The 25,102-nt window shown below is 53.6% G+C and overlaps 13 protein-coding genes across 13 annotated transcripts; 6 read left to right on the top strand and 7 right to left on the bottom strand.

The window, feature by feature from the left end:
- Nucleotides 1–123: 123 nt before the first annotated feature.
- Nucleotides 124–862, bottom strand: BDW74DRAFT_155652 (uncharacterized protein). Its single transcript, XM_073724865.1, has one exon. The coding sequence runs from the start codon at nucleotides 584–586 to the stop codon at nucleotides 386–388; it is 201 nt and encodes a 66-aa protein (XP_073582652.1). The 5' UTR covers nucleotides 587–862; the 3' UTR covers nucleotides 124–385.
- Nucleotides 863–880: 18 nt separating this feature from the next.
- On the top strand, nucleotides 881–1,677 carry BDW74DRAFT_155653 (uncharacterized protein). Its single transcript, XM_073724866.1, has one exon. The coding sequence runs from the start codon at nucleotides 1,002–1,004 to the stop codon at nucleotides 1,644–1,646; it is 645 nt and encodes a 214-aa protein (XP_073582653.1). The 5' UTR covers nucleotides 881–1,001; the 3' UTR covers nucleotides 1,647–1,677.
- Nucleotides 1,678–1,915: 238 nt separating this feature from the next.
- Nucleotides 1,916–3,566, top strand: BDW74DRAFT_179510 (triose-phosphate transporter family-domain-containing protein; the record flags this gene model as incomplete). Its single annotated transcript, XM_073729481.1, has 6 exons — nucleotides 1,916–1,965; nucleotides 2,018–2,085; nucleotides 2,158–2,163; nucleotides 2,220–2,452; nucleotides 2,527–3,171; nucleotides 3,258–3,566. 6 exons carry the CDS (start codon nucleotides 1,916–1,918, stop codon nucleotides 3,564–3,566), a joined length of 1,311 nt encoding a protein of 436 aa, XP_073582654.1.
- A 365-nt stretch (nucleotides 3,567–3,931) lies between these two features.
- On the bottom strand, nucleotides 3,932–5,276 carry BDW74DRAFT_155654 (uncharacterized protein). Its single transcript, XM_073724867.1, has 3 exons — nucleotides 4,451–5,276; nucleotides 4,327–4,376; nucleotides 3,932–4,277 (listed from the first exon to the last, which is right to left on the bottom strand). Exons 1-3 carry the CDS (start codon nucleotides 5,183–5,185, stop codon nucleotides 4,184–4,186), a joined length of 879 nt encoding a protein of 292 aa, XP_073582655.1. The 5' UTR covers nucleotides 5,186–5,276; the 3' UTR covers nucleotides 3,932–4,183.
- A 68-nt stretch (nucleotides 5,277–5,344) lies between these two features.
- Nucleotides 5,345–8,421, bottom strand: BDW74DRAFT_155656 (uncharacterized protein). Its single transcript, XM_073724868.1, has 4 exons — nucleotides 7,565–8,421; nucleotides 6,698–7,521; nucleotides 6,059–6,652; nucleotides 5,345–6,013 (listed from the first exon to the last, which is right to left on the bottom strand). The coding sequence occupies exons 1-4, from the start codon at nucleotides 7,963–7,965 to the stop codon at nucleotides 5,481–5,483; spliced, it is 2,352 nt and encodes a 783-aa protein (XP_073582656.1). The 5' UTR covers nucleotides 7,966–8,421; the 3' UTR covers nucleotides 5,345–5,480.
- A 560-nt stretch (nucleotides 8,422–8,981) lies between these two features.
- BDW74DRAFT_155659 (uncharacterized protein) lies at nucleotides 8,982–11,662 on the top strand. The gene is made up of 5 exons (XM_073724869.1): nucleotides 8,982–9,175; nucleotides 9,228–9,365; nucleotides 9,408–10,637; nucleotides 10,687–11,108; nucleotides 11,157–11,662. The coding sequence occupies exons 2-5, from the start codon at nucleotides 9,302–9,304 to the stop codon at nucleotides 11,481–11,483; spliced, it is 2,043 nt and encodes a 680-aa protein (XP_073582657.1). The 5' UTR covers nucleotides 8,982–9,175; nucleotides 9,228–9,301; the 3' UTR covers nucleotides 11,484–11,662.
- Nucleotides 11,663–11,746: 84 nt separating this feature from the next.
- Nucleotides 11,747–12,517, top strand: BDW74DRAFT_179514 (putative nuclear distribution protein RO10; the record flags this gene model as incomplete). Its single annotated transcript, XM_073729482.1, has 2 exons — nucleotides 11,747–11,990; nucleotides 12,060–12,517. 2 exons carry the CDS (start codon nucleotides 11,747–11,749, stop codon nucleotides 12,515–12,517), a joined length of 702 nt encoding a protein of 233 aa, XP_073582658.1.
- BDW74DRAFT_35553 (pyridoxal 5'-phosphate synthase subunit PdxS) lies at nucleotides 12,512–14,183 on the bottom strand. Its single transcript, XM_073732604.1, has 3 exons — nucleotides 13,866–14,183; nucleotides 13,628–13,810; nucleotides 12,512–13,567 (listed from the first exon to the last, which is right to left on the bottom strand). The coding sequence occupies exons 1-3, from the start codon at nucleotides 13,965–13,967 to the stop codon at nucleotides 12,938–12,940; spliced, it is 915 nt and encodes a 304-aa protein (XP_073582659.1). The 5' UTR covers nucleotides 13,968–14,183; the 3' UTR covers nucleotides 12,512–12,937.
- Nucleotides 14,184–14,770: 587 nt separating this feature from the next.
- Nucleotides 14,771–15,545, top strand: BDW74DRAFT_35558 (uncharacterized protein). Its single transcript, XM_073732605.1, has 2 exons — nucleotides 14,771–15,286; nucleotides 15,339–15,545. Exons 1-2 carry the CDS (start codon nucleotides 14,954–14,956, stop codon nucleotides 15,489–15,491), a joined length of 486 nt encoding a protein of 161 aa, XP_073582660.1. The 5' UTR covers nucleotides 14,771–14,953; the 3' UTR covers nucleotides 15,492–15,545.
- On the bottom strand, nucleotides 15,449–17,399 carry BDW74DRAFT_35550 (origin recognition complex subunit 2). Its single transcript, XM_073732603.1, has 2 exons — nucleotides 17,295–17,399; nucleotides 15,449–17,239 (listed from the first exon to the last, which is right to left on the bottom strand). Exons 1-2 carry the CDS (start codon nucleotides 17,295–17,297, stop codon nucleotides 15,599–15,601), a joined length of 1,644 nt encoding a protein of 547 aa, XP_073582661.1. The 5' UTR covers nucleotides 17,298–17,399; the 3' UTR covers nucleotides 15,449–15,598.
- Nucleotides 17,400–17,485: 86 nt separating this feature from the next.
- BDW74DRAFT_155663 (bifunctional ornithine acetyltransferase/N-acetylglutamate synthase) lies at nucleotides 17,486–19,312 on the top strand. Its single transcript, XM_073724870.1, has 3 exons — nucleotides 17,486–17,710; nucleotides 17,789–18,277; nucleotides 18,333–19,312. Exons 2-3 carry the CDS (start codon nucleotides 17,796–17,798, stop codon nucleotides 19,243–19,245), a joined length of 1,395 nt encoding a protein of 464 aa, XP_073582662.1. The 5' UTR covers nucleotides 17,486–17,710; nucleotides 17,789–17,795; the 3' UTR covers nucleotides 19,246–19,312.
- Nucleotides 19,313–19,437: 125 nt separating this feature from the next.
- Nucleotides 19,438–21,586, bottom strand: BDW74DRAFT_35561 (translocon subunit SEC61). Its single transcript, XM_073732606.1, has 5 exons — nucleotides 21,309–21,586; nucleotides 21,127–21,227; nucleotides 20,906–21,073; nucleotides 19,767–20,842; nucleotides 19,438–19,712 (listed from the first exon to the last, which is right to left on the bottom strand). Exons 1-5 carry the CDS (start codon nucleotides 21,316–21,318, stop codon nucleotides 19,631–19,633), a joined length of 1,437 nt encoding a protein of 478 aa, XP_073582663.1. The 5' UTR covers nucleotides 21,319–21,586; the 3' UTR covers nucleotides 19,438–19,630.
- An 89-nt stretch (nucleotides 21,587–21,675) lies between these two features.
- Nucleotides 21,676–23,661, bottom strand: BDW74DRAFT_155666 (uncharacterized protein). The gene has a single exon (XM_073724871.1). It carries the CDS (start codon nucleotides 23,374–23,376, stop codon nucleotides 21,844–21,846), a length of 1,533 nt encoding a protein of 510 aa, XP_073582664.1. The 5' UTR covers nucleotides 23,377–23,661; the 3' UTR covers nucleotides 21,676–21,843.
- Nucleotides 23,662–25,102: the final 1,441 nt, after the last annotated feature.

A 25,102-nucleotide genomic window follows, 5' to 3' on the forward strand; every position in this document is an offset into this window, starting at 1 on the left:
CTGCATTATACCGCCAGACGCTTCGCCTATAGTGAGTTGTTTGTTTTCCTCACGTAAACAAGCCAACCGGGCAACCTACTTTACTGTCCACAGGTATAGATCAACAAACCTTACTAAGCTGAGCGCTTGAAAGGGTGATGGGGTGGGGTGGAGTGGATTGTCAACCGGACCTCCCCCAAGATAGGGCTGATTTCCGCATTCGGAAGTCGACCACTCGACTCCCCACTGCTCACCCACGCGAACCCGTTTGCGAGGAGTGACTGCGGATCTACATTCCAGTGTGTTTTCGGAAAGTCGCATTGCGGTAGTCTGTCTTTCGCTGCTGTGGCTGTAATTATACCCGACACCAATAGGCCGCTGGCTATCCTACAAACACCTTCCTACCCTATCCCACGGCTTCCTCGCAAATACTAAACAACCAAGTCAACAAAATGATCTCGGACACAACAACCTCCAAAGCAAGCCACCTGTTCTCCCACACCCTACGCCGCAAACCGCTCCTCTTCGTGCTGCTGGGGATAGCCCTAATCGCCCTGTACCCGCTGGGCTTTGGCTCGCGCTTCCTCCTGCCCGCCAGCACGCCCATCAGTCCATCTTCATCCGAGCCAGTGACGATTCAGCCAATATCCCCGTCGATCTCAGCAAGAGACCTCCTCTCCCGCCCGATATCGTCCGACAGAACATCCATCCCCAAAATCATCCACCAAACATGGTTCCCGGCCGGGACCAACATGTCCGACTCAGCGCAGACCTGGGTTGCGACGATGCGGGCGCAGAATCCAGAATGGGAGTATGCCCTCTGGGATGACGAGACTGATGAGATGCTGGTTGAGGAGTATTTTCCGTGGTTCCTGGAGACGTATCGCTCGCTGCCGAAGGAGATCAATCGCGCGGACTTGGCGAGGAACTTTTATATGTATTTATTTGGGGGGTAGGTACTCGTTCTTTTCTTCTTCTTTGTCTCTATGTTATGGGAGTTATATACTAATATATGATGAAGGATGTACGCCGATGTTGACACCGAAGCCCTCCGACCCGTCGACGCTCTCTTCGCAGCCCACGAAGTCCCTCTCCGGTCTCACCTCGACACAACCTCTCCAGGAACAGCACGAGTGCAGCGAGCATTCATGGGCCGCATGGCACATACTCTGGACCCTGAAGGTCTCGGCGCAATTCCCAACGGCTGGATGGCCTCGCCCCCAGGCCATCCCTTCTGGCTCTTACCGGTGCTCTACGTCCTCGAGAACCCGAAAGGCGACGGAAGCGTGGAAGGGATGACAGGCCCGGGAATTTTAGGGCCGCTGATCAAGCAGTACTACAGCACGACTATTGGAAAAGGAGGTGAGTCGTTGCGACGACAGCTCTGCAGTCGTATCCAGAGTATCCGGCCGAGCTGGGACCTGTATTGTCCGAGTGCCGGGTATAGTCTTGGGGATGGAGGAGACCAGAATGAGAATCTGGATCACTCCCTGATTCTATTGCCTAGAGAACAAGTCTACCCGTTTAGCTGGGTGGACGATGGCGATATCAAAGTGTGTCTGGGGGCAAAGCACAACGAGGCGTTTGATGCAGAGAAGTGCAAGCAGCGCATGGGGGTCGATCTGTGGCCGAGTTATTTTATTACGTATTGCACGCATACTTGGTAGACACACTAGCATTATAGAGCACATTACTTCCTACGTTATCTCCGGTAGTTGTGTACCTTGGTCAATAATTACGTGTTCTGCCGCATTTGGACGTACATGGAGTCAACCACTGTTAGGGTTGCCCAAGGTTGCATTGACAGGCAGTGGGTATACTATTGTTGCATCAACGGGCTCCAGATGACCTGGCAGAGTGTGGTTCCTGGGTAGAAGGTGTTTTAAAGAGTAGACTGCAGCAGTCCCCTTCCGAAGCTTGTGGTGAAGAAACAAGCATGTCTGCCAAATCTGCTCCGTGGCCATGGGGGGTCGTTCTGTGCATGCTGTATGCCCGCTTTAACTGATCAATTGAGATGATGAAACTAATAAGATGTTAGGAACTGGATCTTCTGGTCCAACCTGACCATCCTCTTCAATAAATGGATCCTTGAGTCGACTCCGTTCCGTGCGTTCTCCTCTCCTTTTCCCAATCTAGCCCTAACTCCTTACAACTAGTGTACATACTAACAAAGACCAGGCTACCGTACGCGCTCTCCCTTCATTCCATCCCATTCAACACCAACTAATATGATAATCAAGCAATCCTCCTAACAACATGGCACCTCGCCTTCGCAACCCTCTCCACCCAGCTCCTCTTCCGCATCCCGTTCTTCTCCAACACCCTCCAACTTCCCAGCCGCTCCTCAATAAACATGACACCCCCCCTCTACCTCGCCAAAATCGCCCCAATCGGTCTGTTATACAGCGGAAGCCTGGTGACAAGTAACATGGCCTACATGTATCTCAATGTCGGCTTTATCCAGATGCTCAAGGTCCGCCCTCTTTCCCCTTTCCCCCATTGCTTCTCTTTCTACATACCGCTAGCTAACAATCCTTGGGCGGATAGGCCTCCGGCCCCGTAATAACCCTCCTCACCAGCGCCCTATACGGCGTGACAACACTCACAACCTCCAAACTAGCCAATGTGGCGCTGATCACGGGGAGTGTTGGATTGACGGTCGTCAGCGAGATCCGGTTCAGTTGGGTGGGTGTGGGGGTCCAGGGGGTGAGTCTGGTTTGTGATGCGGCGAGGCTGGTGCTTATGCAGGTTCTTACGAGCTCTTCTACAACCACTATGCAGGGGGAGGGGGAGGAGGAGGAGGAGGGTGAAGATGGAAGGGAGGATGGGGATGAGGAGAATGGGTCTTCTCAGCATGAAGCGCTCCTTGACGAGCATGACGAGGAAACCCCGACCAGAGATTCAAACAGATCAAGAAAGCAAAGTCTGAGACTGAGCAAAATGGACCCCCTCCTGAGCCTCTACTACACGGCCCCAATCTGCGCGCTTATGAACGGCATCCTCGCGTGGCGGGCGGAGATCCTTCCTCTCCTGCAAAACCAACCCCAGAGTCAACCTAACCCTGCATTTCCCTCCAACTTAGACTCAGGATCAGGGCTAGGGCTATTAGAGATGACCCTCACAACAGGCCTACCAACTCTCTTTTTGAATGCGGTGGTAGGCTTCATGCTGAACGTTGCGGTCTTTACACTGGTTCGCCTCTCCCCCTCATCTCCTCCACTTTCCCCCCTCCCTTTCTAGGGAAAAGACTCAATGATAACTGACACTGGCACATGTAGATCGGCAAAACCTCCGGGCTCACAATGACGCTCGTCAGCATCCCCAAGAACATCCTGCTCATTCTGGCGTCCGTGCTGTTCTGGGGCACGCAGGTGTCGTTTCTCCAGATGGTGGGGTATGCGGGCGCTCTTGCCGGGTTGGTGGTTTATGCGGGGGGTGGAGGGTATGCTGTTAGGGCTTGCAGAGCGCCGGTGCTGTGGGTTGGGGGGGTTGTTGGGATGGGGAGGATTAGGGGTGGGGATGAGGGGTTGAATGCAGGTAGGGGTGAAGATGGGGAGAAGGGGACTGGTAATATCAAGCCTAGTTAGCGCCAGGGAGAGATCGGGGAGTTGATTTGATCTAGAAAGCGGATTGGCGGCTTTGTGCTGATATGCCAGCGTTTATTTCTTGGAGTAAGATACACCATGGTATCCATCCAAGTTGTCTATACGGGACCTCGAAGTCGGGGTATCATTTACTTACGATCAATATACGTACATATCTTACATTTACATCTGCCCACACCCATCCAATAATCTCTCCCAATAACTCGCATCAAGACCATCCTCAAGCACACCGGCCCTCTCACCCATCTCAATCCCAACCCCACCCCCTGCCCAGACCCAACCTGAGCATCCTCAACCCCCACCCCCAATCCCCCAATCCCAATCCCAAACCCCGGCCCCGGCCCCGTCTCAATAAGCGCCTGGAGCTGCGGACTCCCAGTCTCCCAGTTCTCCAGATCGAAAAAGACGGCATCGAACTCCGCCGAGAAGCGGTATCTGTTCTCGGCGACATTGTACTTGCAGATATCGCGCAGCTCGTACGGCCATCTCAGCTTGATTTGCGAGACGTACAGCGCCGCTGTGCTTTCGGTTATGTTTGTTATGCCGGAGACGATGAGGTGGTCGCGGAGGTTGGGCCTATGCGGAAAGTTAGGTAGGGCTCAGTATGGGTTGAGTAGGGTTGAATTGGAGGGTGGAGGGTACCATGCAAAGAAGTCGATAATCGGGGCGTGCGGGACCATGCTTTGTGTCACACTGTTTCTCTTTAGTATACATTGAGAAACATTATGGAAAAGGGACTCACGTCGGAACCATAAACGACGGAATCGTATGTTCCCGCGGCGAGATATTCCACTATCCAGCCAGCAGATTAGCCCTAACCCACCAGCAACACCAACATCAACACCTCCTCTTCAAGCCATACACACCTTAATCATCCCCCTCATCAACCTTAACACAGCAACCCTCTCCACAAGCCCCGTCTGCGAGAAAATCGCCTGATCCAGCGCCTGCAGCAGTCCCCAAACCCGATCGATGCGCCGTCCCCCAGCCCCATCGGCAATCGAGTCCCACCCGCAGAGGATCGCCCGGATCGCTAGATCATCATCGTCCGCTGCCGTAGAAGGTACAATGGCGTCCAACTCCCTGGCGAGGCTCGCAAGAGACTCGTTCACAACGGCGAAGTAGTTCCGCGTTCCGTCGTTCTCCGGGTTCTGCGTGTGTAGCGAGAAGCGGGTTGTGAGGTCGGCGCTGATGGTATATGGTGTTTGGGGTTTAGAGTGCTGCTGCTGCTGCCGTTGAATCCGCTTCGGGACAGGCGCAGATGGTAGTCGCAGCGGTACAGACGGCGACGCGCTTCCGCCCTGCATAAGCGGCGATCCCGATCCCACCGAAATCCCCTCATTCCTCGTCTCCTCCAGCATCTCATGAATATGGTTGATAACATTCGTAAGCCGCTCGGTCTTCGCGCGCTGCTGCTCCAGCTGCCGGAGGAGGGTCGCCTCCATGCCATTGCCCGAAGCCGTGGTGAGGTCCTCGAGGGTCTTTTCCAGGCGCGCGATGTACGTCTTGATGCGCTCGCGGCGCTGGCGCTGGGCTTTGCGGTCTGTTAGACGCTTGCGCTCGGCCGTTGTGAGGCGTGTGGAGCGGGGGCTTGACTCCATGGCTTGAGTGGTTTGCTGGGTTGCAAGCTGAGAAGGTGAGATGTTGACATAGCAGTGATGACCATGGCCAGGGCAGCTTGGGTGGTTGACATGTGAAGATGCCCCTGACGTCGTTGATTGGTGCCCGCGATCTACAATGTAAAAGTACGGAATACGAACTGATGATCCCACTACAATCGCATTACTATTGACATGATACCGCCCATTACTTCTTTTACCTGACACAGATACTCGCTAACACTATGCAAACAGTAGATTGTGCAATATTCATCACCCACTCCAACAACACCCAAGGCTAGCTCGCCACGGCCAGCTGGGCCACAAGATCCGATGCCACGTCCAGGAATGGATAAGGGCTGCTCACCTCCTTCTCCTTGTTCCGGAACCGCTTGCTGATCGGGTGCCAATCGGTCTCGCCCTCTGCACGGATCACATTCTGATACCCGTCACACTTGAAGTCGACCATGTAGTTGTTCTCCTCCAGCTGGTAGAGCTGGATGTCGATGAAGACCCACACGCCGTAGGAGATGCGGGAGATGGACAGTTCTCGCGAAGCAGACGACGGGCCCGACGTGGTGGTGGTCTCTCCGGGGCTCGTCCTGTCCTCCGGTACATTAAATCCAGGATTATTGAACCGGCGGCGTGTCTCTTCAAGGTCGCTCCTGCTGCTGTGGATGCTGGAGGCCAAGCCTGGTGCATGCACGCCCGCTTTTAATAGGCGGGCGCGAATGAACCAGAGGTCTTTGGGAATGTAGTGATCAGACGGCAGATCCGGGTACTTGCTCTGCAACGGACGCTCTTCAGAGTCGGAATCAGTTACCGCAGTTCCTTTTTAACGTTAGTCTTGTCTACTGCAAATGAGAGAAGGCTTACCTGATTCGGCGGGCTGCATCTCCCAGATTCCTCCCTGCGCTTTTATCGCTCGGTAAAGGTAAAGAATCGCCTCGTACGGCTGGTTGCGGGAGCGGATTCCAAACTGCCACTTCCTCCTCTTGGTCGTCTCCTTCTGTTCTCTTTCCCTTGTTGGCGGCTCAAGCCGCAGCTTATCAAGATCAATAATACTCCGCGAATGAGGCTTCAACGCTCTGGCTGTTGCTTCCTGCTCTTCTGGCGAGCGGGCAGCTCGGCCAGGGTCCTCCTCATCTAGGCTAGCTTGAGCTTGAGCTTGCTCTTCTAGGTCCTCCCGCGCCCGTTCACGCTCTTTCTGCCGCTGTTCCATCAGCTGTTCGTGGACATACGGTAAGCTGGTCGGAAGAATCCGGACGTGGCTGATCCTCGGCGCCTCGGTGTCATCAGACTCGGTGGGTTGCGCCATTGGGACCGACTGCCGGCGGGAGCCGGATCGGGTTCGTGTTGGATGCGCCTGCGTTGAATGGAGCGCTGGCCGACTTGGAGCCATAGCGGTACGATTCGGCGAAGGTGGTGGAGGTACGGTTGATGCACTCATCATGGCGATATCCGTGGGTGCTGTCGAATTAGCCACCATCTCAACTCACTGGCGTCGATACTCACAGTTTGTTTGCATCATCTCATTCTCCACGACGATGAAGAAGGCATCCTTAATAGCACTAGGCTCAGGGTGTTTGAGCGCATCTTCAATATCTTCACGTCCATAACCCATACTCCTCTCTAGCTTAGAGATGGCCACCTGGCTGATCTTGTTCCCAATTGCGTGCGGCTTGCCCGCGGCGATCTTGCGCGGATCGATCGCTTTGTCGGTTGCAATGAACTCCTCCGGGGGAGGTTGCAGATATGTAGGAAGATCTTGCAAGAACCAAGGATCATCGCGAATGTCTTCGATGGTGATCCGGTGCACCGGATGCACCTGTAGCATTGATCGAATTAACCGGGCTGCCCCGGAGGATATGTAGGTGGGCATGTGGAAGTTGCCCGCGGCAATTTTCTTGAAAAGTGCCGGGATATAGTCGTCATCGAATGGGAGTCGTCCCACCAGCAGCACGTACAGGATGACTCCGCAGCTCCAGACGTCCACTTCCGGGCCGGCATACAGCTTGCCCGAGATAACCTCAGGAGCCGCATAGTTGGGGCTGCCGCAGCTAGTCTTGAGGAAGTTCCCGTCTGTCATGATATTACTCAGACCAAAGTCCGCAATCTTCACATTCTTGTCGCGGTCAATGAGGAGGTTCTCCGGCTTGAGATCGCGGTGGACGATTTTATGACGGTGGCAGTATTCGACGGCGCAGATGATCTGCTGGAAGAACTTGCGCGCTTCCGCGTCATTGCATCGGCCTCGTTTAACAAGGTAATCGAAAAGCTCCCGCTCGGCGTACTCCAGCACCATGACGATATCCGTCTTGGTCGAAATGACGGTGTACCTGAGATGTTAGCACGGCTCAACCCAATTGAACATGTACATACAGTTTGATGATATGAGGATGCCGCAGCAATTGGAGGTATTGAATCTCGCGCTCGACTCGGCCGATCATGTCCCGGGACAGCAATTTGCGGCGAGAGATGATTTTCAAGGCTACCTGACGGCCACTGGGTTGATGAATGGCCAGCTTCACTTTTCCAAAAGACCCTTCGCCCAGAACCCTGATTGTCTGGTACTGATCCAGGCGCTGCATATCCCTCATAGTAGCGGGGGACTGCCGCAAAGCGTCACCACCCTTTCCGATCGGTCGCGACGGCGGGGGCATGGCCATGGCGGCTTGGTTGGTATCGGGCGATTTGGTTTCATCGGAGCGCTCACGAGGAGAGTCGCGGCCGACAGTAGGAAGGGTGACCGAGAGGTCTTCGTCGTCAAAGGCTGCAGCCATTATGGTAACTGGACTTGTCGTCGTTCAGTAGCGGAGGTGATGTAGAGGAGACAAGGTGACGTGACCACCTCCGCCGACTCCGTAGACCCGTATTCTCTTGTCCTAGATGGCTTACACCCTTCAATTCGATAAAGATAGGATCTCCAAGAGTTATCGCTCAAGTCTCGAGAGAAGGGGGATACCCGATCGTGGGACTTTCCGTGGGCGAGTCAGTTCATGTTCGTCTGAGGTGTCCGTAGGCGATCTCTGCGCGGCGGAGTGGGTTTAGAGGCAGGCGGGTCGGTTTGTCAAGTGAGGCGGATTGCGGAGACGACAAGGATGGAATCATGGAATAAACGGGGAAGATTGATGGAATGTAAAAGAAAAGAAGTTTGACGGAGAAATGTAGAGGGAGAGGGATAAAGCAGACCGAGGGCGGCAGTCCCCCGGCAGTCCCTCCATCACCACCTAAGCATTATCTCAGCACTCGTACAGAGCAAACGGTCGGAGAACGTCACACGAGGCACATGTTTACGGTGTGTTTTAGCTGCTTAGGTCGATATTTACAGATAGAATATAGTAATCCTACAAAAATAATGTATGTGCCTACTAGACAATTCGTGTACACGTACCCCGCCCCGGTGACGGCCGTGCTTATACTGTACAGCAGTGCAATCAGATAAAGGGTTGGTAAGGAATGATTAGGCGTTGGTGTGCCAACAAGCAAGAATATAATAATACTCCAATAAATCAAGTATTTCATAGCGTTCTCTGTAGATACTCCGGGGGCTTGGCGTCATGTGGTGGGGGAGCTCTTACGTCCTCCGCTTTATCTCCTCCGAAGCTCCAACTCTCTCGGAATACTGTCCGGAGTCTTCCTCCAGCTTCGCCTTTACCGTTGAGGGAGCTTCGCTTCTACCAGCACGTGCTGGATCACCTCCGAGATGACGTCCGAACCGTCGGAGGAAGCCATCACCAACTTCACCAGCTTCACAAACACCACCCGAGAACAGGCCATCAGCTTTCTAAAGGTGCGTCGCAATTGTGACTGCTGAGCTTGGCTAACATCAAGCTCCTAGGCCAACGACCTCGACTCGAATAAGGCTATCAATGCCTACTTCGAAGACCCAACCGGCCCTCATGTACAGGCACCCCCGGCAGCGAGTTCCGGTTGAACCAAGCTTACCAGATGGTTAGGTTTCGGGCTATCGCGATGACACGGGTGCGTCGGGTATGGACTTCGTCATTGTTGAAACTTGGTGGCCTCAACTCACTGCTCCCAGCATACCAGATCGAGCACTCCGACGCCGCAGCGCCTGCTCCCATCCCGCCTTCGCGCCCGCCATCCGCATCGACCATGAGAGACGCGGCCCTTGCGGCCGACCTGGCGCCTCAGCCAGCGCCAGCACAAGATACCAAGGGTATGGACTTCCGATGTTGGACACCACGTGCTGACGAGACAGCAACTCCAGGAAATGGTCTATCGTTGGCCGAACAGGAGGAACGTCAACTGCAGCAGGCAGTGGCCATGTCTTTGAACCAGAACCTTGGGCAGCAAGAGACCGGTGTCACCACTACGAACCAGAATTTTGGCCGCGCGACACGAGACCACTATGAGCAGGATGATTGGGCGATGACGCTTTTCAACTCGAGCGCCCGTGAGATTGTCATCAGCCCAGACCCAGTAGACCGCAAGAAGCAACCAACCGAGCCAGCTTTCATACGTCCGACGCGGGACAGCTTATATCTGAGCGGACTGCTCACGATCCTTCATTCGATTCCGCTAGCCAGAGAGGCTCTCCTGCTGCGGAACAAGGCTCTTTCGGATTACGGTAAAAATGCACAGTGGTGGGATGGCCAACCGATTTACCTTCCCAAGATTGTCACGATACAGGAAGCACAAGACGGTGACACTGACTGGGATGATATACTTTATGAGTGCCAGAGGCTCGTCGCCTTTTTAGATTCTACAAATCGGGCTTTTGGTAGCATCGATGCCCTGGCCGGCTTGAAACAACTGGAGACATATGGCTCGGACAGAATCATAGGCACATTTCTGGAATCATGGCAGGGATCAGCCGTGGCGGCTGACCCAGGGAACCCCTTGACCACTGTCTTTTCGTCAATGGCGTATAAACGGCCACCGAAGAGTAATGACAGTTCGGATACAGTACAGGACACCTTGATTGATGATGATCCGACTGAACAGGAGTTCTTCACTCTGGAACCGTATGTTCGGTCTGTTCACGGGCAGACACTTTACGATGTCTTGGATGATATGATATGGTCGGACACGCCAGGAGCAGATCTTGACGACGTCTGGCTAGAGCACGTCGCGGATATCCTTACTATACAACTAGACAGTGCGGAAACGGCGAAAGCGGTTGACGTCAAAATCCCGGCTACTTTTTATCCTGACCGCTACCTTGCCAGCTGCAGAGAAATTGCACGCGAATACCGTCTTCAGAGGCTCCAGATCAGTGAGGACGTTGCCAGGCTCCAGGGGCTCATGGATCGTATTTCCAACCCAGGTTCAGCCAAGGGCGGCACTTCTAGAGAGGTTCTAGAGAAAGCCGCCGATGCTGCGGTATCACTTGCACCTTCCACTGAGCCTACTAAGGAAACGACCAGTATACAGCAGCTTGCTGCTCAGTTGAAGGCTGTTTCGCGGAAGATTGAAGATAAACTCAGGGGTGTGTGCCTAACTTCCACCTGTATCTTAGAGCGATGCTGACTTTTTAGAACTTGAGAGCCGCCAACAACAAGCTCAGGAGAGTCTCAAGAGCTATTCCAAATATCTAACTGGGCCGTCAACATCACCTGGCGAGCCACCGGTGCACAAGTACACGCTGAGGGGTGTCTGCACCGAGCCGCATATCACATACGTTCTCCGACGCAGCATACCCGAGGACAATACCGAGCCCAAGCCCGATGACTACGAATGGTGGCGCATCAGTTTCTCCGTTGACGATGCAAAGTCCCGGCAAGCGCAGACCGGCCGCCCAGCTTCCAAAGAGGCAGACGTAATTGGGTATACCGCGCGCAAAGTTCGAGAAGTCGAGGTTCTCCGCGCAGCGCGGGAAGAATCCAAGAGCGTTTTGCTGGTCTATGCCAATAGCAATGCCATGAGTTACAAAGAGGAGCCAGCTCCCGCTCCACTTCAGGTATGCCTCCATTCGGCTCAAGTAGATGCTCTTCACTAAACGAGATAGCGCTTCGTACGCGACGACAACGCCGCCTTCGAAACCGAGCTCCAAGAGTGGGAAAATACCTCAGCCTCAAGGCAAAACGCGGACAATGAGTGGGAGCAAACTATTGGCTCCCGGCCAGCGTACCCTTCCCCAACAATCGGGCAGGATGATGTACCTGCCAGCAAAGTCAATGTCTTCGACTACCAAGTCTCTTCCTTTGATGACGATCCTGCGACGCCTGCAGGTGAAGCACAAGAAATGCAGGAGAGAGGGCGGAAGCCGTTGCTCGGTCAAGCTACAAGTCACACCCACCCAGGGCAGGACACACTGCCGGATTGGGGCACTTAGTGCTGCGGCCATTGTATATGATATATGAACTTCACGAAGTTACGCATGGCCATCTTTATATGTAGCATACTCAGATATACTGCTCTATTCTATAGTTCAACCCAATGAATGCCAAGACCGAACTATACGTACAAACTCCACTCCGCATCTGCAGCTCTCCGTCTCCGCCTCCGTCTTTCTCCCAAAACACCAAACACCAACCTCAATTGAACACTGAAAGCGTAACCCCTCTCACTTTTTTTTTTCAAATCATAAACACAAAAATGTCTTCCGAATCAGACGCGCAGCTCGAAACAACCGCCGCCTCAACCCTCCACCTCCTAGAATCGCGCCTCCACCGCCTTACATACCTCCTAACAGGCGACACAACATGGACCGGCACGCCAAACCCGCCACCTAAACCAGCGTCGTACAACGAGACAGTATTGAGACGTCTACAAAGGTTGGAGGGTGAGCTGGAAAGTCTAGCCGGGAGAGTTGGCGTTGTCAAAGATGTGCTGGGGTTGTGTATGTTGCCGTTACCCCGAACCCCGCTGTTCTTAAGAATCAATAACTAATGACTTTGCAATCATCCAGACGAGCGCTTCCCAGACCTCTTCAAATCATCCCCCTCTACCCTATCCTCAACAAACACCGAGACCGACCCCTCCTCCCCGGATACAACAACCCCAGACCCCGAAGAAACACATCCCCCTCTCGACATAATGCACAGCATAATCCTCTCCTACGCCAGCTTAATCCCCGAAACCGCATCGCGCCTAACAAGTCTTACTGATACGCCTGTGCCCGACGCCAACCTCTCCGCGGCGCTGATAGCACTCCAGCCGCGCATGGATAGCCTGAGCGCGAAGCAGAACGAGCAAAGTCGGGAGGTTGCGGACCTGCGAGTGCGCACGGCGAAGGTGCTGCAGCGGTATTATGAGGTTGGGTTGCTTGGGGCGGGAGAGGTCTGGGGGGAGTGGGAGGGGCGGCTTGAGGGGGTGGAACGCGGAGTTCGGAGGGTAGAGGTAGCGAGGGGACGGGAGGGGGTTTGAGGTGTTGATATTGGCTCATGGATGTTTCGTCGAATATGATGGTTTGTTGATCTGTGTGGTCCAGCTGTGAAGGGTTATCAAGAGTAGTTGTGTCCTGGTTGTTCGCTTGATTTTCGTTATATGATACCAATATTTCTTCTTCTGTTCAAGCTGTGGAATAACGCAAGGCAACCTCGAGTTTACGAATGCTAGAGTTTTTGATAAATTTACGATAATGTTGGATACTTCATATGCTGATTGATATAAATGAGTTGTACATTGCAAGCCTCGCAGAGGCAGCAGAAACTCTATTGCAAGAAGCTGAAGTCTTGACAACGACTGACACGCGCATACCTTGGTATACTAACTTTTCCAACGCTCATTAAACATATAAACAGCAGGGAAGAAACAACAGGCAGAAACCAGAATGCAGATGGCCGACTACCAACCGCGCTTAGCCAGCTTGTCGGCATCCTGCATCTGCGAGACGTTGATGCCGACCATGGCCTCACCAAGTCCCTGGCTAACCTCAGCCAGAACCTTGGGGTCCTTGAAGTGCGTAACGGCCTGGACAATAGCCTTGGCGCGCTTCTTCGCATCGCCGGACTTGAAGATGCCAGAGCCAACAAATACACCATCGCAACCGAGCTGCATCATCAGCGCGGCATCAGCGGGCGTGGCAACACCACCGGCAGCGAAGTTGACGACAGGGAGACGGCCCTTCTCCGCAGCCTCGCGGAGGAGCTCGTAGGGGGCCTCCAGCTCACGGGCAAAGGCGCGGAGCTCAGGCTCGGGGTCAGCAGAGGACTGGAGGATGGCGCGGGCACGGGCGATCTCTGCGTTAACGGTGCGCATGTGCTTGACTGCCTCGACAACGTCGCCGGTACCAGCCTCGCCCTTGGTGCGGATCATGGCAGCGCCTTCGGAGATGCGGCGCAGGGCCTCGCCGAGGTTGCGGCAGCCGCAGACGAAGGGAGCCTTGAAGTTGTGCTTTGTGACGTGGTAGAGGTTGTCGGCGGGTGTGAGGACTTCGGACTCGTCGATGTAGTCGACGCCGATAGCTTCGAGGATCTATGGGACGGCATTAGCATTGGGAATGGTATGAAGGGGGGCATGGGTGTAGTCACGAACCTGGCACTCAACGAAGTGGCCGATACGGGCCTTGGCCATGACGGGAATTGTGACGGCCTCCATGATCTCCTTGATCATTGAGGGATCGGACATGCGGGCAACGCCACCCTGGGCCCGGATATCGGCGGGGACACGCTCGAGGGCCATGACAGCGGCGGCACCGGCCTCTTCAGCAATGCGGGCCTTGAAAGACAAGAGTCAGCCATTGTGCTAATGAATCGATGTAGTAGCTGCATACCTGCTCCGCATTGACAACGTCCATGATAACACCACCCTTCAGCATCTGGGCCAGACCGGCCTTGACGGTGAAGTCGTTGGAAGCTCCGTTAGTAGCGGCCATTGTGAGAAATAGACTGAGAGAGTGAAGGTTGTCTAAAAACACAAGAGAGCGAGGGAAGATGAAAGAGAGAAAGACAGAAGAAGGACTTCAGCAGCAGTAGAGATGCGTGGGAGAATAGGTGTCAATGGAAGGGCGCGTGAGTCACTGGTTATATACTCATAGTCTACACTGTTAAGCTGTTCGCCTCTGGACCCAGAAAACGTCCCCCTCAATCTGACTTCCCCGCTGAAAGGTGCCATTCGCCAATCAACGTTTCTTTGCCCCTCCAAAACTCTGGCACTGCAAATTCCGCAGCAGATCCTTTGCGTTTTCCGCGGAGTGGCAGTTGGCCAGGTCCCCAGGAACCATCAGTTGCCTCGCCGCGCACCGTAGCACGCTCGGTCGGGTGCTCGGGCGGGTGCATTTTCTAGAACTCCTGCTTATTCGATCCCTCATGGCTCACTCAGCAGTCCACCGAACCTCGTGCCTACCCTTGGAACCGCATTTTGTGTCCATAAGATCCCGATTCCGAGATCGATCGATAGAGCCTCGGAGGTTCAGGCGAATCGTTTGCCTTTCCGGGCTATGCTCGGCGGCGAGTCGGCGCTACATCGCAGAACAATGGAGTGCGGCCAGCACTAACAGGGAAGCATACCTGATGCCCGGTGAAGCTAGTGAGTAATAAGAATGAGACGGGTGATCGACCTGACCGGAGTTAAGCTCGCTTTCCGAATGGTTTCCGAGGCCTCTGCTTGGGATTCCGTAGTATGCAGTAGTTCATAGTGATCTGCGGAGAAAAGTAACTCCGACAGCCGCGGCAACTATACTGCCTCCATCCACCGCCCACATGCAGGAGATGACGTAAAGCGAACATTACTGCGGGCTCAAACTGATGCTCCTTGTTGACATCTACAACCACTTAGCCCTTCATTTATCCAATCAAATCTAAAGCTATAGCCCAAATAACATCTATACTCGCCAATTGACTCAGTCCCACATTGAAAAAAATGGCATCCGGTCTCTTTATGTTCTCGCGCGCGTCCGCAGTCGGCATAGGCCTCGGTCTCGGCGTGTCCTTCTCTCTTCTCCATTCCTCCCCCTTTCGCGCGGCGCCCATGAGGTGCGATTATGCAGCTGGGTCTACGAGTTCCGGATGGTCTGGCCCCTCACAAAATTCCTTGAGGAAACAGGGAGTGGCCCAGGAAAGCGGATTTATGACAGCCTCGAACATGCGCCAAATCAGCATGGGAAGTGTGCTTGGTCTCGTGGTTGGAGTCGGCTTGAGAGCCTTTTCCCGGGTTCTGGTGGTCCTCATCGGTATGGGAATTGTAGCAGTTGAGGTGAGTGCATAATCCCTGGAGTGCGGAGAGCGTTTGCTGACAGCGTCTGAAGTGGGCTGCGTCCAAAGGATACCACATCTTCCCTACCCAGACGCTGCAGAAATATGTAAAATCTGTCAACCTTGACAGGTTCATGTCGCGGAATGTGCCTTTCAAGATTACTTTCGGCACAACCATGGCTCTGGCTGCTTTTGCGCAATTCTGAATCTCGACTCGTGTAGATAATGCGCTTCATGGTGTCGAGAATAGGGTGGGCTAGACAAACAGTTATACAGGGTATCATGAGTCGTTCCGCTCACAGCGCATATAATTTCAACCCAAAACAAGGTCTTCCAGAACTCCTTCCATCTCGTTGCGGGACAACGGAACACTCAGTATCTCCATTCCACTCGCGTCCATCCGCGAAGTAATCATCTGATGGTCGTGGAACTCTTTGAGTAGCGTGCGGAACATCATCTCCGATGACGCGATGAACTCCTCGGAGGCTTTCTGATACAATGTGCGGAACTCAATACCCGTCTCATCCTTCGGGTCAACTAGGGCATCAGCGTTCTCTATGTCATCATCTCCATTCTGATCTTCATCGACCATAGACAGCAACTCCGTAAGCAAGACTCGGTACAGGTTCTGTGCGTTCTCCGGAAGACTTTTCAGCACGAACTCGACACCTTCTTTGCCTCCCACGCGTCTTCCCTTCCGGCCAAGAAGGTTATGGACTTCTTCGACCACATCAAACTCGGCATCAAATGGCGTAAACGTCGTACAATCGTGGAACACAAAGTTGAATTGATCCCGGAGACTAATATCCCACATCAGCAGGAAGTTCGGAGTGTCCGCAGTTGCAAGGAGGTGTATCTTCGGGATGGCGGCCAGCCGGGCAAGGAGGGCTTGATTCGTAGCGCGACGAAGGGACGGGGCATCGATGGAGTTGATGAACACAGTGATCGGACCTTGGTCGGGTCGTATTTTCAGGGCCGACTGCAGCAGCTCGAGCACCTCGAGCGGTTGAGCTCCCATTTTAGAGGGAATGTCAGACTCAAGGACGGCAGCGACAATCGTAGCGAAGATGGAACGAATGGAGATGTTGGGAGAGTGGCCGTTGACGATCACGACAGATGGAGGACTCGAGCTGTGCTTGCGATAGAGCCAATCCGCGAAGCTATGAGTGAGTCGACGTTTTGAACCATATCCATACAAACAGATGTTGAACCCTTGGTCGAATTCAAAGTTCCACTGCGGGAACGACCTCCGATGGAGATCGTTGAGAAATGCCGTTCCGCGCTTGCACGGGTCTTGGTATTGCGCATGCTTGTCGAAATACTCCTCGTGGGTAAGCAGATTCACCTTGTTCAAATTATTATTTGACGTTCGAGGGGGCCCGGCACGGTTTTGGAAAAAATAACGCTCGTGCGCCGGCAAATCGCCCTCAGGCGTGGGAGACCGCTTGTTCTTTGCACCCTTCGGTCTTCCAGCGCGGCGCTTTGTGGTCGCCGCTGTCTTTCCCGTCTTTGACTCCGGAGCTTCCGCCTCGATCGTCTCGACTACCCCATTAACTTCCTCATCAGCTTCACCCGGTGCGTCTTCGTCAGCCAGAACCTCCTCCGCTAGCCGGTTGCTTCCATCCAAAAGACCCTCCTCATCCTGGTCGAGAAGCAATTGGGCACTCTTCTTCTTCACTGAACGATCAGAGCGCGCCTTCGTAGGGGTAGAAGCGCCATTTTCCTTTGCAGGGGTTGAGAAAAGAGCCTTCGCTTTCGACCGGTTGGAAGGAGTCCTCAGTCCGGATGCTTTGAGCGTTGCTGGCGTCTCGCCGGTCGACTTCTGAGGCGTACTCTTTACTCGCTTCGAGGGCAGCGGTTCAGGCGATCCATTGGCATCGACATGTCCATTGGTCCTTGAAGTCCGCTGCCTCTTCGGTGTCGAGACAGGGAGCTCTTCGCCGACGTCTGGTTGCTTCCGTTTCATTTTAATTAGCTGGTGCTGCGAAAATCGTGAGAGGACCAAATACCATTGCTGCAATTTCAGCGAGAAAACAACTCGCGGGTTGAGAAAGCACTGACGCAAGGGGCCTAGGGGCCTGGGACGGAGCTCCTTCTTGGAAAGTTGACTGATGATCTCTTTTCGAGTTAGTCTCCGGGCCTCGATCCGCACGTAGAACGCGAACAGTACTTGGGCCAGGGCCGACTGTTTCTCCGGGTCCCGCGATATCGGAGCCGGCGCGGGATTTATTGTTCAGAGCTCAGGTGGACCGTGGTTGATAGATAAATCGCTCAGACAGCATTGTTGCGGGCATATACCGGGAATTGGACTATCCTTGTGGGAAGGCTTTTCTAGTCTGGCGGTGGTCTAATCGTTCACATTGCCTCGAAGGGACGGAACCGAGTCATCGCTCTGATCTCCAAATTTTGAGTCATAGACAGAGAGGTATTTAATCCTTTCGGAGCTCCTAGCTCTCTGTCATCGTGCTCGATTTGAGCTTCGTACTGATCTTTGTCAAACCAGACAGCCCATGGCCTCTGCCATTCAATCCACAGCCACAATGGCTACCTTCGCCCGCATGGTGAAGGGCCAGGTGCGCTGCTACTCCGCACCCGTCGACGTCGCCATCCCTGCCAGCAAGCGCAAGTACATCCCTACCTCGGGGACGTACCCAAAGGGCTTCTCCGTGTCCGGCACGCACGTTGGCGTGAAGGCATCCAACACCAAGTTTCCAGACCTTGCGCTCATCAGCTCCGAGACGCCGTGCTCCGCAGCTGCGGTGTTCACGACCAACAAGTTCCAGGCTGCGCCAGTGCAAGTTAGCAAGAAGATTCTCAATGCGACACAGGGCCAAGGTATCAGGTCAATTGTGATCAACTCGGGATGCGCAAACGCAGTCACCGGCAAGGGCGGTCTCGAGGATGCGACGAGCATGGCTACGACGGTGGATGAGCAAACGGGTGTCGCGGAGAACGGGACGCTCGTCATGAGTACTGGTGTGATTGGGCAGCGGTACGTATCTTAAACCTCATTAGAGACTACTACTAACATATGTGCTATTATCTAGTCTCCCCATCTCCAAGATCCTGTCCAAGATCCCTGAAGCAACCTCCTCCCTCGCCTCAACTCACGATGCCTGGCTCACCACCGCCCGCGCCATCTGCACAACAGACACCTTCCCCAAGCTTCTCTCTCGTACATTCACCCTTCCCTCCTCCCCCGGCCGCACCTACAGCCTAGCCGGCATAACAAAAGGCGCCGGCATGATCCACCCGAACATGGCAACACTCCTCGGCGTCATAGCGACCGATGCCCCCATCGTCCCCTCAGCCCTGCAATCTCTTCTCAAGTCCTCCGTCGCGCGCTCCTTCAACGCCATCTCCATCGACGGCGACACCAGCACAAACGACACCGTCGCGATCCTCGCCAACGGAGCCGCCGGCGGCGCACCCATCAACAGCACCCAGAACGACGACTATGCCGTTATGCAGGATATTCTAACCTCGTTCTTGCAATCGCTGTCGCAGCTCGTCGTCCGTGACGGTGAGGGCGCGACCAAGTTTGTTACTGTTCGCATCCAGAACTCTCCTGACTATGCCTCTGCGCAGCTCATTGCGTCGACTATCGCCCGCTCGCCGCTTGTAAAGACGGCGCTGTACGGCCGTGACGCGAACTGGGGACGTATTCTCTGCGCCATTGGATACACCCAAGGTGTCGCCCCTGGAGTTGTTGTGCCCGAGCGCACGAGCGTTAGCTTCAAGCCTGCTGATGGCAGCCCTGTGCTGAAGCTTCTTGTGAACGGAGAGCCTGAGCAGGTGGATGAGGAGCGCGCTAGCGCTATTCTCCAGGACGAAGACCTCGAGATCATCGTTGATCTCGGTGGTGGTGAGAAGGGCGAACTCGGCGGCGAGGAAGGCGTGTACTGGTTTTGCGACTTCAGCCACGAGTACGTCACTATCAACGGCGACTACAGGACTTGATTCGATATGTAAGCGATGAAATTGGATATATAGAGCGATAGATTTGATGCAAAATATGGTTTCATATATATATTCCACGTTCATAATAATACAAGCCAGGGGCGCTTCTGAGTGTTTTCTATAGTAGGGTTACAGGCCAGGTCGGCAGTATGCACAGTTGTGGCTTCATTTTCCAAGCGACGAAATCAACCCCTTGAGATGCGAATAACCTTCCCATACATTTGGCGTCCGAGAAGCATACATCCAAATACTGCCTGAGCCACAACAAACCACCGCCTGGAAACGCACATAAAGGTAAAAGGGACTAGAAAGATGAACCACAACTTGTCCTGCTCATGCAACTCATCAAGTTGAAGAAGATAAGAAAGTAACTAGAAGTCCTAGCTTAGTTACCGGGGACAAGACCCTTGAGGCCTCCACCGATGTCGCCCTCGCGAGCGGCGATTTCGAAGTAGCCGTAGATGATACTGCATAGTCAGTCAGTAATCTGAAAGAGGACAGTGTTATAATGAGGTACTTACGTAACGGCAAGAAGAATACCGGTACCGCTACCGAGGGCACCAAGGAGGTCAGAAGCAACGGAGAGAGCACCAATGCAAGCACCACCGAAAGCGGCAGCCGTAGGAATGATGCGCTTGAGCTCCCTGTACATGCTCTGCTCACGGTGACCAGCCATAACGAGACCCTGGTCCTTGAGCTGCTTGGCAACATCACGAGGAGCGGAGCCGGAGACCTCGATCCAGGTCTTCGAGAAGAGGGCGCAGGCGACGAGCATGAAGGTGATGTAGACGGCGGTGTGGATGGGGTCAAGGAGAGCCTCGCGGAAGTTCAGGGGAGGAGACATGTAGTAGGCGACACCGGAGGAAGCGTAGAGCTGGGCGGAGCCCTCGCGGGGCTCCCAAACACCGAGAAGCTTGACAAGGATGTTGTCCGAGAAGCGGGAGTACAGCATCTGGCTGATCAGGAAGATGTTGGAGCACAGAGCAGACTGGAGCATGATGGGCATGTTGGAGGTGTAGAACAGGCGGACGGGGTAAGAGCCGCGCATTCCACGCTGACGGGAGGACTTGACGGGAATCTCAACGCGGAAACCCTGGAGGTAGATAACGGCGGCGAAAACGAGGAGGGTGGCCAGGAGGTTCATAACGTTGGGCAGGTTCTGGCGGTAGAAAGCCTCGCGCAGAGCACGCTGCTTGTCGGACCAGGTGAACAGGAGGTGGAAGAGGGCGATGATAGCACCCTCGAACTCAGGGCCACGACCAGTGTTGATGGTGGTGGGGGAGAACGCCTTCCACACGATAGACTCGCAGATGTTGGTCGCAATGAACAAAGAAATACCGCTACCAAGACCATACCCCTTCTGGAGCAGCTCGTCGAGGAGAATGACGACGAGACCAGCAACAACCAGCTGAACAATCAAGAGAACGCAGATACCAGCACCAAGGTCGCTGGGCTGGCCGTAGAGACCAGTCAGAACGTACACACAGGCCTGGCCGAAGGAAAGGATGATAGCGAAGAGCTTCTGAGCAGTCTGGTAGAGCTCGCGGTCGGTCTTGAGGTCAAGGTTGACGTCAATGAGGTGGGTACCAGCGAGGAGCTATACAAAGCAATTAAGTCAGTGCTGTCAATTGCCAGTGCGATTATTCTAATTGAGACATACCTGGAAAACCATGCCGGAGGAGATGATAGGGGTGATACCGAGTTCCATCAGAGTTCCCCGGTTACTGGCCAACATCATACGGAGCCAGTAGAGGGGATCCGAGGTGTCGGAAGAGACGATACCATACAGAGGCATTTGACTCATGACCAAGAAGATCAGCAGAGTCAACTAGAGATATCAGTTAGCTCATGGTCTTACACTGCAACCACCTAGCAACTTACCCCAGTCCACATCAACTTCTGGTTGAAGGGCACCTTGGTCTCAGGAGCTGCCACCTCCGGCAGGAGGGGCGTGAAGGGCTTGATCAGATCAAGAAATCGGACTTTTCACCAGTGTTAGTTTTACTATCCAATTGATGTAATCCATAAAGCAGAATTGCGTCCGCGATCGCGTGTGTACTCACGTCCGCTCATTGTGGTCACCTCCCAGCTGGGTCGAGGGATTGGGGATCAAAAAGAGAAGGAGAAGAAAGAAGCTGGTATGATGGCCAGCCGAAGGAGTGGAAGGGAAATATTTAAAAGGGGGAGAGAAAAGAACTGGAGGAAGAAGCAACGTGGAACTGAAGGGGAGAGGAAAGTTGGAGTTGTAGTCGCCTCGCTGGCCACTTTCGAGTTTCGCTGCCCCAGCCACGCTAAACCGCTTAGAGGCCACTTGGTCGCTTCCCCCGAACGGAGCTCGACCCTAGAAATCGCGCGATTTACGGAGAACTGGAAATTGGATGGAGGCGCTGTTGGCCTGGTGCATAACCAATGGTAATGATCCTATCGTAACTAATGTTGCTCATTATGTTCATCTAAGTACAGGATCCCTGACATGCAATATCCGGTATAGTGTCTGATATCAGAGCACAAAATAAGTGTACAGTAATCATAAGGCCAAAACGTAACCTATCGCTTTACTGAGTATATAATCCAAGTTATCGTGCCTTTCGATCACGATCAAGGCCCAACGAGGCTCAGGCAGTCATCTATAACCATTTCCAATTCACCAAGTCGTGTCTTTAGGCCTTTGTTCTCCTCTTTCAAAACGCCCATGACGCTCCAAGCTTCTGATGAGGGTACTCCGTAGCATATCCTGCATTTGGCAGAGTTGCCCGTCCACGCGCTAGTAATACCGCTGGATGCAAGGCCTTTGATGACCCTATTGTATGCGGACTCGCGAACGGGCGGCGTGGGTAGGGGTTTAGATTCTCTCTGATTGGCTTGCAAGGTGGCAGTTGGCGGGGTGGGAAGTGCAGTTTGTGAGACGTTTGGCGATGCTGTGATTGTTGAGGGAGGCGACTCGACGGCGTCCCGGCGAGAAAAGACACTTTCCGCCAGACTCTCATCTCCCGATTCAAAGCCAGAATCACTAGGAATCGTGCCGTTGCTCTGACGTTTCATATTCCATTTAGGTGCCTGGAGTTCAACTGCAATGTCCGAGGCGCTCTCGTCGTCGGCGCTGGGTTTGACGAGCATGACGCTCCGTCGGGCTTCCTCTTCTTTACGGCGCAACTGCCTCTCTTTTTCAAGCTCTTCCGCCATAGCTTTCATGGCCTTATCCTGAAGGAGAACCTTCTCAGCCATCCCATCCAGCTGAATCCTCAGATGGCCAATGCGCGTTTTTGTTTCCTCAAGCTCTTCTTGTTTCTCGGTCTTCTCGCCGAGGAGTTCGTGTAGCGCAAAGGTTCGCTGTTTGTAGGCTGCCTGCAGCCGTTGTATGACGTTCTCCGCATTGTCTCGCAGCGCGACAAAGGCTTCCTGATCGCTCATATGGTGGTCCGATCCGGGAGGCAATAGTGCAGCGCCGATATCCAAGTTCAAAAGCTCATCTTCCGCAGGCTCGGGAAGCTCCAGCCTGCCCTCGCCTTGGCGCCTCCGACCGAAGAACGAAAGGGGATTTGTCGAGGTCACTTGCTTCAACGGCGATGGCGCTGTCATGCGCTTCTGTGATCGGCTTGTAAAGCTCGGTGTGGTGTATGAAGAGGTATAGACTTCCTCGGCGCCTGAACCGTCCATACTCGTCGAATCCGTTTCCGTTGATCGGTGCAGGAGACCCACGTTAACTTGTTCGGATTTGCCCTGGAACAAGCCGGTCAGGAATTTCGCGCCGACCTCCAGCTTCTTCCGGGCGAGGTTCTCGTTTGAGGCAACGGGGCGCGTTCGAGTATAGTCGAGGTCTTCGAAACTGTGGGATTGGTCGCCGAATAGTTGCCCAGACGTCGGCCGAGGGTTGCGCGGTCGGATGATCTCAGTGTTCGCCCGACGGTGAGAAGACATGTATGGGATATGTTTGTTCTCCGGACGTGGCGACGACGTATTCGAGCTCGGAGTTAGGGCAGCGGCGGGGGTCTCGATATGCGGTAAAGGCTGGTCACTGCAAGGCTGGTGACTGTCTTCTTCTAAGAAAGGCGCAACTGGTGTTGAGGAAGGCATCGAACTAGAAATTGGTGGCGTGGCAGCCGCTGAAGGGCGCTGTGGTTTTGCGAGCATTATCTAGCTTGGCCTTGACTGGCGAGCAGCAAAGGCAGCGTAGCCTGGAATGGAGAAGGAATGTTATCAATTGGTCCAGCTGGACTAGAACCGGAATGCCACGTCGATTGAGCGTCCAATCCAATGCAGTCACGCACGTTAACCCTGCCTAAGGTAGGAAAGGAGAACAATTCAGCAACCCCTATTCAACGACGGGCTGTCGTGCAGCGCTGCAGGGTGAATAAGGCCGCTTTCAATATGACAGAACCTTTGAAACAGGCCTGAGGGTCGAAAGGAGATTTCAGGTGTCAGTCCCCAGATCAAAAGCTCAAGGGGGAAAAGAGTTGTGATCGAGTCAATTATTGAAACGGCGCCAAGCGATAAGCTAGCGATGGCCGTTGATCCGCACGTGCCGTCGGCGAGTCCACAATCTTATTGACGTTGAGGTTATTCGAGTCTCGATTCACGATCTGATGTTGGATGAAATGAGACAAACTAAGGCTAGTTCGATAGTAGTTGATACAATTTTCAAGATTCGCTTTCTAGAATATCGCGTGGCTGGTATATATCCATGAAAATGTGGTGGCTGAACGAATCTCGTCGTTGCAGAGCAGCTCCACCGAGTGCTGGGGCAACACGCTAAACAAAAGCTCTGGCACTAGCTTCTGATTGGGAGGGGAAATCAGAAGGGAAAGCGTCTAATTTCATATCTTATTTTGACCCTGCCCCAGATGTTTCGAGTCCAGACCAGCTCGTCATCAAATTGCGATCTATACTTGAGACGGGGAGTGAGATTAATTGGCGTTGCGGCTTTCTCCTGAGCACGGAGTAGCTCTGCCATATAGAACGAAGTCATGTATACTCCTTGAAGCGCTCAACGGATTTTTGAATCAGTAGCAAGATTCTGCCCGTTTTCATCAATGAAAATATGATGAGTGATGACGCCGTTTCACTTTGGAATCCCCACAACGAGGTCATAAATAATAAAGGTAGGAATGTTAACATAGCAACCTCAAAGCCATAGGGCTACGGAAGGAGCATAGCATCCACAGGCGGCACAGAGTACTCCATAGGTATTGTCATAATCATCATTGAACCGCCCGTTTCAAGGCCGTGCAACGGCCGAAGATACGTAATCTGTGCATCTGGTTTTCCAGGGGATATTGGACTTGGATTGGGCATTCTCTTCCGTGGATACAGGTCTGAATAGCGCAGCATTGCGTTGCGATCTCATCCAACTATCCCCAAGCTCATTTCCGGCATTATTGTCGGAGTCGACAGAAGCCCCTAGGTCGAGCATCTCGCCAGTCGAACGCTTGACCTCACGGAAAAGGCGATTTTGATGCGGGACAGCCAGTATATATGTTATTGCAAGTAGGTAGCATCCTGTGGCATTCAAGGCACACCATGCTACCGAGGTAGTTTCATGAACCGAGTGCAAATTGAGTAGGAGAGCCTCTGCAGGGAACAGCTAAGGCTGATCTCCTTTTTGTTCCTGCTCGCCTTGAATACCAAGTCTTGCTGGATGATGAGCAGTGCACCATTGATGTGGAATGAAGGTAGATATATGTATTTGGCTGCCGGTATAAACGATCATGCTTAGTCGGTGTTTGATGCTGCTTTCCCTTTGGTAGATTCAGATTAGATAGACATCACAATCATTCAAATGGCCATCTTGTATCATGCAGCCTTCACCTTCGGAAGCTGCAATCAAAAGCCCTCTGCGTGATGCTTATGATAAGATACG

This window comes from Aspergillus multicolor (genome assembly GCF_047715735.1).
Source record: "Aspergillus multicolor strain CBS 133.54 unplaced genomic scaffold BDW74scaffold_17, whole genome shotgun sequence".
Lineage (NCBI taxonomy): Eukaryota > Fungi > Ascomycota > Eurotiomycetes > Eurotiales > Aspergillaceae > Aspergillus > Aspergillus multicolor.

What these genes read in the sequence shown, in the direction of transcription:
- BDW74DRAFT_155652 (XM_073724865.1), bottom strand. Translation starts at nt 586, where the DNA reads ATGGGCGTGCTGGCGGGCAGGAGGAAGCGCGAGCCAAAGCCCAGCGGG.
- BDW74DRAFT_155653 (XM_073724866.1), top strand. Translation starts at nt 1,002, where the DNA reads ATGTACGCCGATGTTGACACCGAAGCCCTCCGACCCGTCGACGCTCTC.
- BDW74DRAFT_155654 (XM_073724867.1), bottom strand. Translation starts at nt 5,185, where the DNA reads ATGGAGTCAAGCCCCCGCTCCACACGCCTCACAACGGCCGAGCGCAAG. An exon ending in TGATGAGGGGGATGATTAAG is followed by an intron (nt 4,377 to 4,450) that starts GTGTGTATGGCT and finishes CTGGCTGGATAG; the next exon opens with TGGAATATCTCGCCGCGGGA. An exon ending in CCGTCGTTTATGGTTCCGAC is followed by an intron (nt 4,278 to 4,326) that starts GTGAGTCCCTTT and finishes AAAGAGAAACAG; the next exon opens with TGTGACACAAAGCATGGTCC.
- BDW74DRAFT_155656 (XM_073724868.1), bottom strand. Translation starts at nt 7,965, where the DNA reads ATGGCTGCAGCCTTTGACGACGAAGACCTCTCGGTCACCCTTCCTACT. An exon ending in CATCCTCATATCATCAAACT is followed by an intron (nt 7,522 to 7,564) that starts GTATGTACATGT and finishes CTAACATCTCAG; the next exon opens with GTACACCGTCATTTCGACCA. An exon ending in GATGCAGCCCGCCGAATCAG is followed by an intron (nt 6,014 to 6,058) that starts GTAAGCCTTCTC and finishes AACGTTAAAAAG; the next exon opens with GAACTGCGGTAACTGATTCC.
- BDW74DRAFT_155659 (XM_073724869.1), top strand. Translation starts at nt 9,302, where the DNA reads ATGAGAGACGCGGCCCTTGCGGCCGACCTGGCGCCTCAGCCAGCGCCA. An exon ending in GCCAGCACAAGATACCAAGG is followed by an intron (nt 9,366 to 9,407) that starts GTATGGACTTCC and finishes CTGACGAGACAG; the next exon opens with CAACTCCAGGAAATGGTCTA. An exon ending in CAGCTCCCGCTCCACTTCAG is followed by an intron (nt 11,109 to 11,156) that starts GTATGCCTCCAT and finishes TAAACGAGATAG; the next exon opens with CGCTTCGTACGCGACGACAA.
- BDW74DRAFT_35553 (XM_073732604.1), bottom strand. Translation starts at nt 13,967, where the DNA reads ATGGCCGCTACTAACGGAGCTTCCAACGACTTCACCGTCAAGGCCGGT. An exon ending in ACGTTGTCAATGCGGAGCAG is followed by an intron (nt 13,811 to 13,865) that starts GTATGCAGCTAC and finishes TTGTCTTTCAAG; the next exon opens with GCCCGCATTGCTGAAGAGGC. An exon ending in GCCACTTCGTTGAGTGCCAG is followed by an intron (nt 13,568 to 13,627) that starts GTTCGTGACTAC and finishes GCCGTCCCATAG; the next exon opens with ATCCTCGAAGCTATCGGCGT.
- BDW74DRAFT_35558 (XM_073732605.1), top strand. Translation starts at nt 14,954, where the DNA reads ATGGCATCCGGTCTCTTTATGTTCTCGCGCGCGTCCGCAGTCGGCATA. An exon ending in TGGGAATTGTAGCAGTTGAG is followed by an intron (nt 15,287 to 15,338) that starts GTGAGTGCATAA and finishes CAGCGTCTGAAG; the next exon opens with TGGGCTGCGTCCAAAGGATA.
- BDW74DRAFT_155663 (XM_073724870.1), top strand. Translation starts at nt 17,796, where the DNA reads ATGGCCTCTGCCATTCAATCCACAGCCACAATGGCTACCTTCGCCCGC. An exon ending in ACTGGTGTGATTGGGCAGCG is followed by an intron (nt 18,278 to 18,332) that starts GTACGTATCTTA and finishes GCTATTATCTAG; the next exon opens with TCTCCCCATCTCCAAGATCC.
- BDW74DRAFT_35561 (XM_073732606.1), bottom strand. An exon ending in AGAAGTTGATGTGGACTGGG is followed by an intron (nt 21,074 to 21,126) that starts GTAAGTTGCTAG and finishes TGATATCTCTAG; the next exon opens with TTGACTCTGCTGATCTTCTT. An exon ending in CCTCCGGCATGGTTTTCCAG is followed by an intron (nt 20,843 to 20,905) that starts GTATGTCTCAAT and finishes TGCTTTGTATAG; the next exon opens with CTCCTCGCTGGTACCCACCT.
- BDW74DRAFT_155666 (XM_073724871.1), bottom strand. Translation starts at nt 23,376, where the DNA reads ATGCTCGCAAAACCACAGCGCCCTTCAGCGGCTGCCACGCCACCAATT.